Here is a 15834-nt window from a genome sequence, read left to right on the forward strand (position 1 = left end):
CCGGCAGGCCCCCGCGGGGTGCTTTTTCGGAAGAGCTCGCTGAGGTCAGCCTCGACGGGGACAGAAGTCTGAGCGGGGAAGAATAGTTTCTGTCGGGTGGAGTTCAGCTGCTGAAAGAAGTCGCTCTGGGTTTCACCCGACGGTAACCGGGAGATGGCTACAGCTACCCGATACCGCAGCACTACTAGGAACAAAGCGGATTCAGGTGTCAGGCTCTATTACACGCAATGCAAAGATGCCCTGTGTAAAGGATGCTGTAAAATAAAACACTCTTCCAAAGTACTCACCTGGCAAAATATTGCAGACAGAAACCAATGAATTTGTATCTTCTCCTAGATTAATGCAAGAACGTTTAATACAGTGGTTTTGATGACTGGTTTTTGGCTGAAAGCTACTGAGAACATTGACTATTATTGGCATATTCGAGCATTGCTAGTATTTGTGACTGTGTGGCAACATGATGTATGCTTTAGAGATCAGTAGATAGCAAATGTGGTCAGTTCGCATGACTAAGACAATCAACAACTTTTTAAAAGCAAGCAGGAATGTCCAGATTTACCATGTTCAAAAGAGTTTTCATAATTCATCCTGCTCAAGCATTGAGTGCTTGAGAAAATAATTATTTTGAAAGCCAGTGGATATCACCCTGCAGACTCTACTGAGCAAATTTCTGCTAATGCCACTGGAAGTGCCAGGTTTAAGCATCCTAAGAGCTGTAGGATCTCAACAGGAAAGATAGGTTCTAATATAAATTTGCTTCCATTCCCTTAGGAACTCTGATTTACTGGATACTAAACATATAGCACAACCATCTTAAAACATGCGCTTTGTTCCTTTTGCTTATAGTTAAAGTTGAAATGTCCTTATAACTAAAAATTGAGGCAAACTAACTTTTTGCCACTTTTTCAGCCTTCTAATTCTAGCATGGACACGATTCCCACTGCAGCTGAGAGCAGCCTAGAGATTGTTCTGAAATACATTCAGCTGCTTGAGACCTAGTACTTGTATAGAGGTATTCCATTATTGATTATCTCCAAAGTCTTACTCAGCCCCACAGGTTAATAGATTAAGTTGACTTTATGCTAGCATAGACCATTAGAACTATGAAAAAAGATGAAATCTCTCCCTAAAATTACATGTCTGAGAAGGAGAAAGTTTCTGGTCATCAATACTAACACAGAATAATAGTAATTCCATTTACCTATTGATTTCATTTTCAGAGCAAAAGGCTACAAGGGATTTTAATTTATTGTCCTGAATGAGTGAGGTAAATATCTGTCATAGTCATTCTACACACTGTGTTTACTAAGTTATGAAAATGAGATTGTTCCAGAATAACCTTATTAAAAATTACTTAGATTTGCCACATGGGATACTGGTCTTTGGTTATAGACATGATACAATACCAGTGAGTTTCAGAGAGGCACTCTAAGTGACCTCATAGTCACAAAACCTGCGATTCAAGAAAATCAGTGGGAGCTCAAGGAATTATTAACAAAGTGTTGAGTCAGTAAGGTCAATGGGAACTCCACCGAGCAACTGCTTATAGGATCAGACATTGCCTTTCAATAGCAGATTGATTTCTAGGCTCATCTGGACTTACAAAGAGCTACAGGGTAAAGCAAAAAAAAAAACAAACCCCAAACCCCCAAGATTCTGTTCATGAAACCACAGAAAAAGATACATCTGTGAAGAGTAAATCTGATGATATACACTGTGATTTGAAAAACATTTCATATGGACCATAGGTTTTCCTATCCTGCTTCAACTAAGTACTTAAAACATATGCTGACATCTCACTAATTTAAAAAAAGCTTTCAGCCTCTTAAGAGGGTTCTCAACTTCAAGCATGTTCATTCCCAATTTTTAAAAAAGCTTGCTGGGCCACATTCATTCTGTGCCAACATATGTGTGCTTCCCATTGTTCACAGTGGTGTTAAAATAAGGAAGGGTTAATAAATGCATGAAACAATACAGCAGCTGCATTATATACTAGAATTTCATTTGGAGTAATAAAGGGTCATTTACAATTATTTCAGACATGAATATTTTATTCTATGCATTGGTTATGGGCAGTGAGAATACACAATCTTCCTCTCCTACTGTAAAAATTAATATTAATTTGATTTCTTCAGAGTATCTACTGTAATTTAAATAGCTCCATGGATTTAGAAAGTTAAAAGACAAAATAACAGATATATTTAAAGGTCACAAATGTCTCTAGTGTGTTTTGTGAGAAGAGGAATGCCCTCTGTCTTTTTAAGATATTTTCCTATGAGGCATTTGCATTGAAACATGTTTCCTGAGTACTGTTTTATTTATTTATAGTCAAACTCTGGTCTCCGGGTACTTGTAAGTGTCCTTATTTAAGTAAATAGCAGAGCAATTATAATTCAGCCACCACAGATCATGGGTCTCTTCCCCAGTGTTACTGCTGGGGACTGAATATGCTACCATTATCTGAGACGGCTGGTAATTAAAAACCAGGGTCTTACTCAAGAATTATTTCCTTCCGCACAAAGACACTCATCAAATGGCAAATATGGTTGAAGAAGAATATTTAGTCTGTTAATTCGAAGTACCAAATTCACGGGCAGCTATTAAATCATAAATAAAAACCTCCCAAAGAAGGAGCTTGTGAGAAGCAGATCAAATAGACCACACTAATCAAATAGGCCACACTAAATATTTAAAGGCATCTAAGATTACTAACTTTGACAAGGCAATGCTCATACCTTGTTTGTTCATTTGGGTACTTGAATCTGACTTCACTTACTCAATATTTTTTATTTTAAGTGACTTTTTTTTCTATTACTGCTTTCAATGTTTCTGTTTTCTTTGTAGCTAGCAGAGTGATCTAAGTTCCATAGACCACCACCTAATCGCTCCCCAAACTGCTTTTGTTATCTAGCCCTGGCATTCTGGCAATTCCTGAGCCATCATGACTGGGTAGGAAAATCAAGTTAGAAAATCCAATGTATGTGTTCTGTTTAACTAAATTAAAAATACAGTTGAACAAAACCCCATAAAATCAAATTTATAGATAAATACAATTAAAAGAAAATCACACATCTTTCAAGTTTTTCACAATAACTTATTTGTCAGAATGCATTGTTATCTCCAGAATAACATGATATCATGCAGACAAATCTCTCTACTTGATAGTTACATTTCACCCAAGTGACTGATAGGAAGGAATGTCAAATCATTCTTGAAACAAAGTAAAGCTCTCATGCCAAAGAAGAAAACCTTTGATAAACTGTAGATGACAAGGGATTCTTTCTCTATCATAAAGTTGTATCAAGATGTTGTATCTCATTTAGGATAATGTATTTCATTATATTTAAAAAATCAAAGTGAAAACACTTTCTTTGCTTTTAAAGAAAAAAAATCCACACTTATAAAACATGTGAGTGGATAGTAAAGTTATTGAGCCTTGTGTTATTTTAGATAATTCAGAAACTAAAGCACAGTTGTCAGTCTCCGTTGAATTCTGTTATGTCTATATAGCTACACAAAAGAGTAGATTGTTTGGAGAGAGCTAACAGAAACAGTCCAAAACAGAGAAAAACAGCAAACAATTCATCGCAACAGGTATCTACACTTTGCTCCCTAGTCCTTTACTGTTTACCACTTCATATGTCCCCTTGAAGTTCTGCAAAGACATACAAAAAAATACATAATCTCCTAGAGATTTAAGAGAAAATCAACAAATGCAGGAATGCTGAGGCCACAGCTCAATACTAAAGAAAAACAACATCCCAAGGTTTGATACCTGCATATGCTGGTTGTCATGACACTTACTGTTTCAAAGACCACACATACTTGAAAAGGTTAGATGGTGGGGCATTCCCAAATCATAGATGAGGTGCTGAATGTCATTGCTTTTGGTGGGTGGCAAGAAACATCCACTATTAAAGGTGCAATACCACAGGACTCCTACCTTTCATTGACTAAAAGGGAAGATGGAAGAAGAATGGACCTTGTTATCAAGCAAAGAAGAATCCTCAGAAATGGTTGTTTCTTCTCTTTCAGCTCATAAAGGTAACAGTCTGGAGGAGTTCTGCCTCCCCAGAACTCCTATCAGCAACTGCTTGATATGCTTTCTTTTTTGGGAAGTTCTCAAAGTATGGGAAAGAAGAGCAATTCTGATACCATGCATTTGAAATAGCTATGATTGCTTCTCTGAGGCATGAAACTGGAGAAATCAGTTCCCCAAGAATGAAGATAAAGAATTTCATTTGAGCTGATTTAGATGTAAATGCAGTGAAATCTAGATGTGTTGTCCATGTCAGATTTAATGATCTTTTTTTTTAAGGGTACATGCTTGAGCCGGTGACCTTTTTTTTTAAGGGTACATGCTTGAGCCGCGCTGTCACCCGGGCAACACTGACCTGCAAAACCAGCTGAGTCAGAAAATAGAGGCTCCTGTCAGAGGACGAATAGAATTTTTTGTAAATCTGGAGCATCATCTTTCCATCTAATCTAAATTTGAATCTAAGTATTTCCATTTGACTTAGACCCTGCATATTCTCCATAAATTTTCACTGCAGGCAAAATTTGCATTCATTGAATAGGTTTTGTTGCAGCATAAGCACTGACTGTGACCAACCAAAGCAGTGACTGCATTCCTATCAGACATGAGATGATCAAGAAATGCCATTCATGTACAGAGAAATGCTTAGGAAATGATTACACAAATGAGATATCAGTCAATTTTTTTTTTTTTTTTCAATTTGTTATCCTGGCATGACTGTTAGGAAAAGTTTTGTGCGCATCCTATGACAAAGCAATAAAATGCACTCTAGTGAAACACCCCCTGCTTTAGAGCTGTCTCTATAGCTGTTGCCTGGCAGCATTTTCAGAGGGTGAGAGGTTACCACACTTATCCCCTGCTGTATCTAGCCTCCTCTTTCCCTTTGTTTCCTCGAATAACCCTGCTGTCATTAAGAACTCCATCTCTGTGACAAGCTTGACAAGGGAACTTTGTCTTGTCTTCTGTCACACAGGGTCAAGGGACAACCAGTTGGCCTTGCTTGTTTCATTGGAAGAATTCATGTCCTTTTAGTAGAAACACTGTTAGGACCTTTCAAAGCTTTGTTAGTCTTTGTTGAATTAGCTATTGTCTCGCCTCTTGAGTCTTTTGTTCCAAAGATGGCTGAAGAATTATTGTGATGTCTAGCTTGTTGCCTGTCACATCCATTACCCATTGATAAAGTCTTTGCCAGGAGAATGTGATAAATAGCTGAGATTCCTTCATGATGGCTCAGTGAGGAATGGATGTTGTAAGCAGCAGTTCTTCAAATTAGTTTATAGAAGACAAACATTTAAATGACCTGTCTGTCTTGATCTTTAACTGGTTCATCTGTTTCTCATTCCAATTAAATTCTAATACACTATTTATCCTTCCCACAAAGGAACTCCATAGGAGGATTTATGAGAGGGGATAGTCTGGATCTTTTGGTAAGTCACAGAGTTGCCAGACCATATCAGTCATCTCCAGGCAAGGCCCACTCACGATACCTACAGACATTTTCATAGGCACCCCTGGATCCCTACTTCCCATTCCTATCTCCTCCCTACTCCGCTACAATGAAACAGGGCAAAGACTAGTTTAACTGGAGAAGCAAAGAAGGAGCAGTTTGGCTGGGGTATCTGAGAAAGAGAGACTCAGTACAAGTGACATATCGTATAAGCACTAGGGAAAGAAAGAGAAGAAATACATCTTGAGCACCTCTCAATAGTTTTTTTGAGCATATTAACTATTTTTCTGCTCAGATCACAGTGTCTCTTGGGAAAAATATATCTGTATATATTTTTATAGAGCAGACACTGCTTGCAGTGGGTTCAGAAGTTTTAAGAAACTTTGAGATGGCTTATCAATAATACTAAAGGAAGTAAGACAAAAAAAACCTTTATCTACTCATGTTCTGAAAGCAACCTGAAAAGTCTCAGGAAAGGTACCTGGGTAAGATTTCAGTCAGGTCAGAACAAACACAAGGAGACATAGGTGCAGGTGGGCATGTATGCTGAACTGGGTTTGCAGCTTAGCAAGATGTTCGCAGTAATCTGCAAAGCCAAATGACACTTTCCAGGCTAAGCTACTCACTAAATCCACAGAGCTTGCAAGTCAACTTAGGCTGTGCTCAAAGAACATGGAGATTTACGCCCGCATCCTGAAATTGGGCAGAACATGTGCCTTTACCCCAAGCTGGGCAAAATACGGAGATGCTAAATATGTTTTTCTCCAAGACCTCCAGGTCAGGCAGGAGGGAAGTGAAGCTAGGTTAACTGAAACAGAAGGAAATATTTATGTGAACTCTGGTGAACTGAAACAGCTGAGTCTTGCAGGCCTGCAATCTGGGCTTCAGCACAAACTGAATGGGACCGCCAGCATGGAAAGGATTGAGGTAGCCAGCATTCCTCTTATGATTTTTTCTAAAACCATTATTAAGAAAAAGTATCTCCAGGAACCTGTGGTAGCTACAAAAGTGCACAGGCCAAAATAACAGATAAAATCGTGGCCAGAGCTGGCAGCAAGCAAAGGTCACTGCATTTCTGAGGCAAAACACAGTCAGCAAGGACTTCATGGAGGATCTTTTACACGTTCACTGGAGCTAAGCAGATACAACACGAACATCCAGAAGAATTTGCTGCAGTGGAAATGAACTGCAATCTATTATCGATAATTCTTCCTGCACAAAGAGAAATCCAATTGTCTGAAAACATGAGGCAGCAGAAACTGAGTTGATATTTCAAGTTAATTCACTTCAATTCACCTTATTGACTTCAACAGTATGCAGAACACTATCTTTTACCACTCAAGTGTCACTGTTCTTCATTTTTTGCTTAGTGAATATGGTTATGGCTATTGATGTACTTATGAAATATGTACATCAATAAATGTACACAGGAATGTACAAAGATTCCTCTACAGTGTGTCTGGATTTGTGCCTGTGGATATCAAGAATTGTTCTGTGGCGGTTGGGTGTTTGGCTTGGGGTTTGGGGATTTTTTTTTTTTTGGGGGGGGGAGGGGGAAAAGAGGTAGGCTAATCTTGCAAAAGCAACCTCCACAAGGTCACAGACCTCTTTCTTTACAGAGTTCACTGCTGTTGCAGAGACTGTAATGTCATTACAGTTTCCAAGAAGGGCTCTATTTGTTCCATCTCTTTGGCATATCCTTGCAGAAGTGATTATGAGCCAGATTACAGTTCTAAACCATGTGAGAGAAAAAGGATTATCAAGAGCTCTTGACAGGATGATGGCAACCTGGAAAATGTCGTTCTCCTCACCCTCCATGACAGTCACATTTTTTTCTGAAAAATGAAATCTGAAAATATAGATTACCGTGCAGAGACTAGGCTTTGCTTTCTGCCATGCCCGAGGCCGTGGGTCGGGCTCACAGCTCATGCAGTACAGCCGACTACTGCCAGTACATGCGCAGAATATCCTGCCTGGCTTTAAGTAAAAGACAACACCCACCCCAGTGAACTGTCCCCCCTTCCTGCCTGAACTACACTGCTCCTTCCAAACCTCAGAGAGGTTGTGGGTTGCCTGGCTTTTTTCCTCCTTTTATTTTCTTGCTCCTCTCCTCAGTTACAGTTTGGAACAAGAAGGACGATGCTCGCAAGGACCTCAGCCATCCTCATTCCCATGAACCGCTCCTTTTGCACCTTTAAGTTTTACCACTAGATGGAAGCCTTGACCTCCAGAGTTAGTCCGTTAGATTCCTGACCATTCAATCGCACACCCGAGCTTCTTGATGAGCTGTTTATCTACACCGAGTCAGAAATTTAAGTAACAATTCGCTGGACTCAGGCATTTCTGTAACTCACTGATTCGTACATGGAAGGTATAAACCTCCCAGGTGTGGTGGCATTCTCGGATAAAACTGTAGAGATTACTAGGGCTATGTAAATCTTTACTAACGATACGGAGCTAGATCAGATCGGCCATGGACGAGCAAAGTGAAGAGAATGGGATCACTGCTTCCCACCAGTCTCAGCACGGGGGGTAGCCACCAGTGGTACAGAGTTGGGGTTGCAAGGCCTGTTGAAGGCTATTCCTTTCGCCAGCACTGAGCTCTCCAGCACAGTACTGAGGCTCCAGGACATAACATAAATAGTGGCTATATGGTCTGATTTTCCTACATTTCTGGTTGCAAGCACCACAGAATGAAGAGTGAGTTTTCAATTGTTACTGTAAGAAATTTCTCACCAAATACTTCCTATGAATGAATATTTTTTACATCTTATTTCCGAGCGGTTCACTGTGAGTTTTTATGTTCGGCATTCAAGGTGTTTAGGACGTATGGCTCTCATGGGATCATTCTCTGACTGGGAAAGTAGCTCTTAGTAATGGGATATGAACTGCTGAATACTCACGATTATGAACTCAGAATCTGCTTTTGAAGAAAACATGTTGGCTGTTAGCCAACATCAATGAGATCAATGGGAGATATTTCTGCTCCCGAGTGCCAAGTCAGATGCTGAGAACTCTACTGTTTTAGCAGATAGCAAATTCATTTCAATACTTAGACAAAGCAAACAGGAAACACAGTTTATAAAAATTTGCTTAGAAACTCAGAAGGCTGTTCCTGAAAACAATTTCTGATGCTCATGTCTTTAGTCCTTACTTTTATAAGCCTATGGAAAGATCCAGGGGCAAAGGGATGAAGTTCCTTGTTTCTTGCTCTTCTATTATTTTTTAGATAAAATCGCAAAAATCTGATGTAACCTTGCTGTTTATCCCTATGATTGTTCTCACACACAGTACTACAACTGTTATGTCTGTAGTGCTACTAAACTGCAGAACAGTTTAGATTAGATGGTGTGCATGTCAATCAGTGGCCTGTGAGGCTACATCTGCGCAAGTACATTAGATAGTGAAAGGTCGGACCTCTGGCTCTGAGGGCAACAGACATAGCATGGAGTACATCTACCTAAATAAATTCTCTTTTTCCCCCAGAATATCTGGCTTTGTCTTTAATGCCAGACAGAAAGATCTCTAGTCTGTGCTGTTGCCCAAATTGTGATGGGTGCTATTTGATGGAGCGCTAGCTGACACAAGCTAAAACTGCTGAAGAGCATGTAGCCAGTGTGGACAATTGCAGGCTAGTCACGATTCCATGGTGCCATGGACCTGTTTCATCTACCAGTATAGGCATAGCTCTTAAAGTCTAGGCCCTGAGCTGGTATAGATAAGCTAATTCAAAGGATTTATACACATTCAGTGTAGTCAAGGATTTGGTACACACTAGCATAGATCAGTACAGGTTAGGAAAAAAAAACTTTTATAGATCTGTTTTCATCATAACATACTTGGGAATTTCACATTGCCGTTTGCAAATGATTTGTGTGTAATACAGACAGCAAAACCAACCCTCTCATGGGCTTCACAGGCAGCTCTTTTCTCTTGGGCTCTGCTTGGGGTTAGGATTGTGCTGTCATTACTCTAGATGTCATTAATCCCTTCTGTTCATTTGAGTCAATCGGTTCCATAGTCCTGCTTGGTTGGGTGTCCTTTTTGTGGATTGGGGCAGGAAGGGGAAGACGTACCATCTCCATAAAGCAATTGCATTGTAACAATCAATACTACTGCTTATTACAAGAAGGAGAATGCCTTATGTGTATGAGCTAGTCCACACCATATACACGTTATCTCAGTGGGACAAACTACTTAAAGTCTAAATGTAGTATGTCTGAACTTCAAAAAGACACTGTAAAAAAAAATTACTTTTCCTGGAAAATTGTTTGTTTGTTACCACAAGTAACACTGGAGATTATTGTAATTGAAAGGGACTGAAAATCTTGGGCTTGGGCACCGTTTCTTTGTGTACACATTCCCATTCATTCCTTATGGAGCATACCACGTGGGTTAGGGCATGGTCCTGCACCAGCTGGAGTTTCTGGCTAAGCTCGCTTCAACTTCACCATTACAGGATGATAGCTTGAAGTAATAATATTCAGCTTGTATACGTCTCATATAGTAACAAAGAAGGGAAGAAGCTATAGTTGAATGCAAAAAAAAGAAACAACAAAAGCACCAACTGGCAGGAATCATGAGTGGCTGTACTATCTGAAAATACTTCGAATTCATTTCTGAAACCAAATGCATTTCAGGTTGCCAGTGTACCTTTAAGAAGTACCATTTAATGTGAAAGCCATTTGGAGAAAAGAACCAAAAGTGTCATTGATAATGGTATCAGCATGGAATGAAGGACTATGTCAGTGTGTTTCATCACTGCCTTCTGTGGTAGGGCTTGTGTTTATTGAATGGAAAACTGTAAATAATAAATATGTGGTAAGCTTCTATAAATAGCACCTTTTTGTTATACTAATCATTTTCAGTTTTCTGTGATTTGCAGATGCCTCAGATTTTGCAAGCGGAAAATGCACATACACAGAGTGGAGCATGGTGTATGGGAAGAGGTGAGAACACCAGTCTGATGGCTAAAATTTGAATTAATATTTGATTTTAGTTTTATTTTAATCTATGGTTATAACACAGTCATGTGAACATTCATTTTATGGGCCAAACCGCTTAAATCTTTTCTTCCATTAATGAGCCAGCTGCTGCTGAGACATTCACCAAATTCAGTAGATACACAACCTGTTCCTTAATCTAATTACTAATAAAGGTGCCCACAGAAAACTTTTTTTGGATTGCTCAATTTTACAACTTTTAATGTAGTTTTACCAGTCAGAGATATAAGTCAAAGGCTGCACTGGTTCCAATGTCTGATACAATTAGGTTAATGGCATGAAGCCACTGGAGTGCAGAGATGCAGGCAGACTGCTCTGTGCCCAGGAGTCAGAGCCACGGTCATATTTGCCCTTGCTGTCAAAGAGAAGAGAACGGCAGTGACAACAGTGGCTAGAAGGATCTTTCTAGAAATAAAAACTGTCAGGCTCTCCTTGCATTCTCACGCCCATAGGCAGCTGTCCTACAAAGTACTACCACTTCCTAGAAATTTCAGTAGGTTTTTCTGGGCATGGACAGAGAACTTTTCACAAAAAAACCCGAACAACTTGTTCTAATGAAAGACATGAACTGCTGTGCTCCTCAGGTCTGAGTCTTTCCTTACACAGGCACTAGCATGAGAACATAAGGAGACATCAGAATGAGGTCTCCCTGCAAGTGAGAACTCATCTCAAATGACTTGAACATCCCTGGAAAAGCCCCTAACGTTAAACATTTTGCAGCAGTCTTCCTAAGTATAGGAGTTTTCTCCCCATTTTCTTCCTGCACCTTACCTCCATTTTTGTGTTGGTTTTTCTTCCTAGTTTCTATCAGCCTGCTTCCAAGCTGTGTTTTAGTTCAGCTGTAACAAAGTCAATACCGGAATGCGCGGCATACTGTCCTCCTTGGCCATTGTTCTGGCTATATAATGGCTTACCTCACTCACACCCTTCAAGTTTGTGATCAAGATCAAAGATGCCAAGTTTGATGTCACATCTATACACTCTGAGACTGTTTCTCGTCTACAGAGATGCAGATACAGGCAATTTCCACCTTGAACAATACCCTCTGTCATGTGGACTTGCCTGTGTATTATATGGAAATCATTACTAAGTATTACTGAGAAAGAGCCTAGGTTATATCGACATGAAGCCTACTTTCATTAGGGCAGTCAGATTTCAGCTCTTTATAGACCGGTTCTAGCTTTTTATTTTCTCCTCAGAAAAAAAAAATTACTCTCAGTCATAATCCTGTTCTCGTTTCATGTGGAAAAGGAGGTGACTAGGAGGGACTAGAAAACACAGAGCAGATTAGGTGGAACATTCTCATTAGTGAGATGAATGATCACCATCCGACAACCCACACGAGGGTCAGACTCTGATTTCTCCCTGGCCCTGAGGGCCAGATTATCCAGTCTGTTAGGGATGTGCTATGCTGCATAAGCATGATAAAATCTCAGTCAAAGCCTTAAAGGAGCTAGAGACACCTGGAGAGAACCCCTTAATACAAACCAGAAGTGCTGCGCAGGTGGAAGGAAGGTATCTGGATATGACACCGCTCGGGTCCAAAAGCAGTCTGTGTTCACATGGCGCTGCACCCAGTTTCACAACCCTTGTTTCAGATGCACCGTTATGTGAATTCAGTCAGCATGATTTGGGACTTGAACTGGCAAGTCCACCCGGCTTGAGAGCATCCCCACCAGCTGGGGAATCTCAGTACTGTGCTCCATTCCCAGGTACAGACATCACTTCTGACATGTCCCCTCCACAGAGATGGATGGGGAGACGTCAGACAAGGACCTCTGCCAGCACCACAGGAGGGGAGGTGCATTAAGGACATTTAATTGTGGAGTGGGAAAGGAAGCACTTGATAGTTTTTTAGCACGTAGGCCTAGGCTCCCACTAAGTGACGAAAGCTAGAGTGGATTTCTAATGCTCTACAAGCAGTCCCTTTCTTCGCTTGCCCATGTGATGCTTCAAAGCTGTGGAAAAAGAAGTCCATCATTTAAAGAGAGATATTCTTACAAAAGAGCTCTTGAGCTGCTGGAGACTTTTACTGTAACTTGAGTGTCTCCAGGAGTCCTGAGGCATACAACTTCTAGAGATTTTATTGTAAAATGGAATTCAGATAAACACCAGTAGCACCTCACCTTCCTCGCGGCTGCTTTCTGTCTGCCCTGGCCACCCTGCCGGAACTGATCGGTGACCCATGAAGATCAATAAAAGATCACACAATAACAGTACACACACTCACAGCCCAGCATCCCAACAAACTGCTTGTTTGCTCACTGTCATCTAGATCTTAATAATGTGAATTTTCTGGTTCAAGGCACAAAATCTGCCTTGCAAGTACATACAGGGGCTATTGATTTCACTAACTCGAAGCAGTGAAATTAGGTGTTTAAGATACTGCCTACTTGCAAAAAGTGTGCTGCCTAGTACTTGGAAGGGAACAAATTCCTTTAGAGGTGACTCAGAGGACCTATTTCTCTTCACTGGCTTTGAAAGAGTACAGAGGTATAAGTTTTCAGGTGTCTAAACTTCAGCAGTCTGACCACTTGCCCACGAATCTTCTCCAAGAACCTCTGCTACGTGGGATCGAGGGAGATCTCCCGGAGCACAGCCACAGTCCTCCAGCACCATGTCCCCAGTGCTGTGCAGGGCAGCAGACAGGCAGCTCGCGGCCAAGGGCCTTACTGCAACAGCCAGAGCAACACCCCATCCCCTGTCCCCTAGGCAGGGCACTCAAAACCAGGGGAGCTCCTTTCTGTGCAAGGGCTTTTTGCTAACCTGTGATGCAGAGGAGTGAGGGCTGGTCCTAGTACATTTCTTAAACTGCATGGAAAAAGAAAAGAAAGCCAAGTTGTAAGTGCGGAGCAGCCCTAAAATTAGCTCAAAAAACCAATGTGATGAATATCATGGAAAGGTTTCCTCTTATAACCAGATCTGTACAAATAGTGAGAAAAGCAAATAGCAATGTCTCCCTGTTACAGACTAAATAAATATTCTGCTACTGAGGATGCTGTTGAAAGTAGAGCTTGCACTTGGCAAATAAAGAGATCAGATTAGCAGCAGGATTCATAGCCTTTCAGATTTACTAACTTATGCAAAATAACAAAGACAATACTTTTACAGCACTTCATATCTTCACAGCACTGTGTAAACATCACCTAGCCATATACCTCAACAAACCCCTATATCTTCTCAATGCCCCAGCAAGACCTAGCTTTAACCGGACACCTGCTCTGTGGGAAGATTGGCTTCCCTATCTGTCCAGCCTTTTGCCTCCCCTACAAGGTGGCTAGATATGGCTGTGGTCTTGTCACTCACACTAGAAGAGAAACCTACAGCAGATAAATCACTATACAGTTATTGGACTGTAAGCCACTGCTATTTTTTATTGGCTTGTGAAATGATCCAGAGCCCACATTCAGTTCCCTGAGCTGTCTAATACCCTTTCCACAGCCATTGAAAAATTAGTCACAAGCTATACCATAAGCTTCCACCATTATCACCCATTAAAATTCTTCCTTACTTACAGAATGTTTAAACATATGTTATTATATCATGGCTGATATAATCATGGCTGACGATGTGGGTGGGGAGGTGAATAAGACTTTTTTGGTCCATTTACTTTTTCCAGTGCCCAAAAGCTTTGCCAAAAATGCAAGAAAGGAAGCAATCACTCAAACAATCCAATAAACATTTTCTTCATGTGGGTGATCTCACGATACGGCAACCACAGTAACTATAATAGTTACTAAAAGAAACTTTTCTACCCCAGATAAATTATCTTATCCCACAAGAAATGTTTGTCTAGCAGAAACAGGCAGTATGCTAAGACAGTTACATTAACTGCAGTTTATTGGTTAGTATTATAAAGCTCCTTCAAGAATGAGGAATTTGGAGGCATCTGTCTATACAGGAGAATACTATCATAAGCCTGGACACAGTTTCCCTACCATCCATGCGTAGGCTTCTTTAGCAATGAAGAGAGATGCCATGCAATGTGAATAACCCTGAGGGTGCCTGTCTTTCTCCATTGACTAAGGAAGGCAGATGACTAGGTCAGCTAAGCTCCTCACCTAACAGTGCTCAGAAGAGTGCCTAATATTACGCAAAATTCATTCTGTCTGATACCTGTTTGGTACGGTCACTGTTCCCCTGGAATACAAAATGGAGCTGCACACAGGTGTTCACTCAATGAACTTGCTCCTGCTTTCATACACAGGCAATCTCTGTTATTCTCTTTCAAATCTTCTTTCAGACAAATCACCTCCTTTAAACTTTTCCCCAAGGGGAGACTTTTCCTCTATCTTTGTACACTGGGCTGGTAACTAATGCATCTGGCTTTTTTACCTAAAAGTTAACACTACTAAGTTCTCTGTACAAAGATCTGTTTCTCTCATACGTTCAGTACAGACTTCTGAAGAGTGAGAGTGGAAGGAGAAGATGACATAGCACTTGTTTATAGCAGTACAGATTTTCCTGAACTCCTGCACTGCCTTATACTAAATATTCTCCAAACTTCAGCTGGCTGTCTGAGGACAATAGGCAGATGCTGGAACTCATAGTAAGAGGTGTTTTCACACTGTGAAAACCACTCTGTGGTTTCCTGAGAACACCAGGAAAAAAGTGGATTTTTGAGAAAGATGAACAAACAGGGTAGGGACCCTGAAGATGAGCTAAAAGAAGTCAAGCTGTGGCAGTTAAAAAAAAAATACTTCTAAAAAAGTAATCCCCTCAGGGATATGAGCCAAAAGAAAGGGTGGAAGATGGCAATTTATATGAAAATTGGAGGAAAATAAAGGGATGGTGTAACCTTGGATGGGATAAGAGGATCCTCTGCTTTCCTGTTAATCACTCCATCCCTTTCTTACATGCTTGAGAGCTTCCTTATCCTCTGAAACCAACATTTGAATTAATGGCTCATATTCAGAGCAATAACAGAGATGTAGATTTTGAAGAGCGCTGAGTATCTGCATTGCCCATGGACAGTAAGCTCTGAAAGTCTTGTCAGTTTTGTGTGGGAATCTAAACATAGATGTAGATACCTAACTTTAAATGGATAGGCTTGAAAGTGATTGTCTAAATGTAGGATGAGATTTTATTTGATAAATTCCAGGTGAATAAACTTGGCATCTGAATCATTACTCCATGCACAGAACTTCTGGAGAACAGTCATGGGAGCAACTTCTGGGCAAGCAGAAGTAACTTGTAAAACTTCTTTTTACATTATTTGAGGAAAGGCAAGTGCTTAGAATCATGTATTTTGCTTCTTCCTTTGAAAGCCTTGGCGTAAAATTTTTACAAGTTTTTAGACCTTTTTTTTTCTCTCAAGTTTTTCTTAAGGGTTTTTGTGGCTCCTGTAG

The 15834-nt window shown here is 40.4% G+C and overlaps 1 protein-coding gene across 1 annotated transcript in view; it reads left to right on the forward strand.

Moving 5' to 3' along the window:
* Positions 1-153: 153 nt before the first annotated feature.
* Positions 154-15834, forward strand: part of FAM124A (family with sequence similarity 124 member A) — a 69438-nt gene continuing 53757 nt past the window's right edge. Inside the window, exon 1 of the mRNA XM_009290251.1 lies at positions 154-244. Coding sequence (XP_009288526.1) covers positions 154-244 — 91 coding nt within the window. The remainder of the gene's footprint in view (positions 245-15834) is intronic.

Source organism: Aptenodytes forsteri, unplaced genomic scaffold (genome assembly GCF_000699145.1).
Source record: "Aptenodytes forsteri isolate BGI_AS27 unplaced genomic scaffold, ASM69914v1 Scaffold155, whole genome shotgun sequence".
Classification (NCBI taxonomy): Eukaryota; Metazoa; Chordata; class Aves; order Sphenisciformes; family Spheniscidae; genus Aptenodytes; species Aptenodytes forsteri.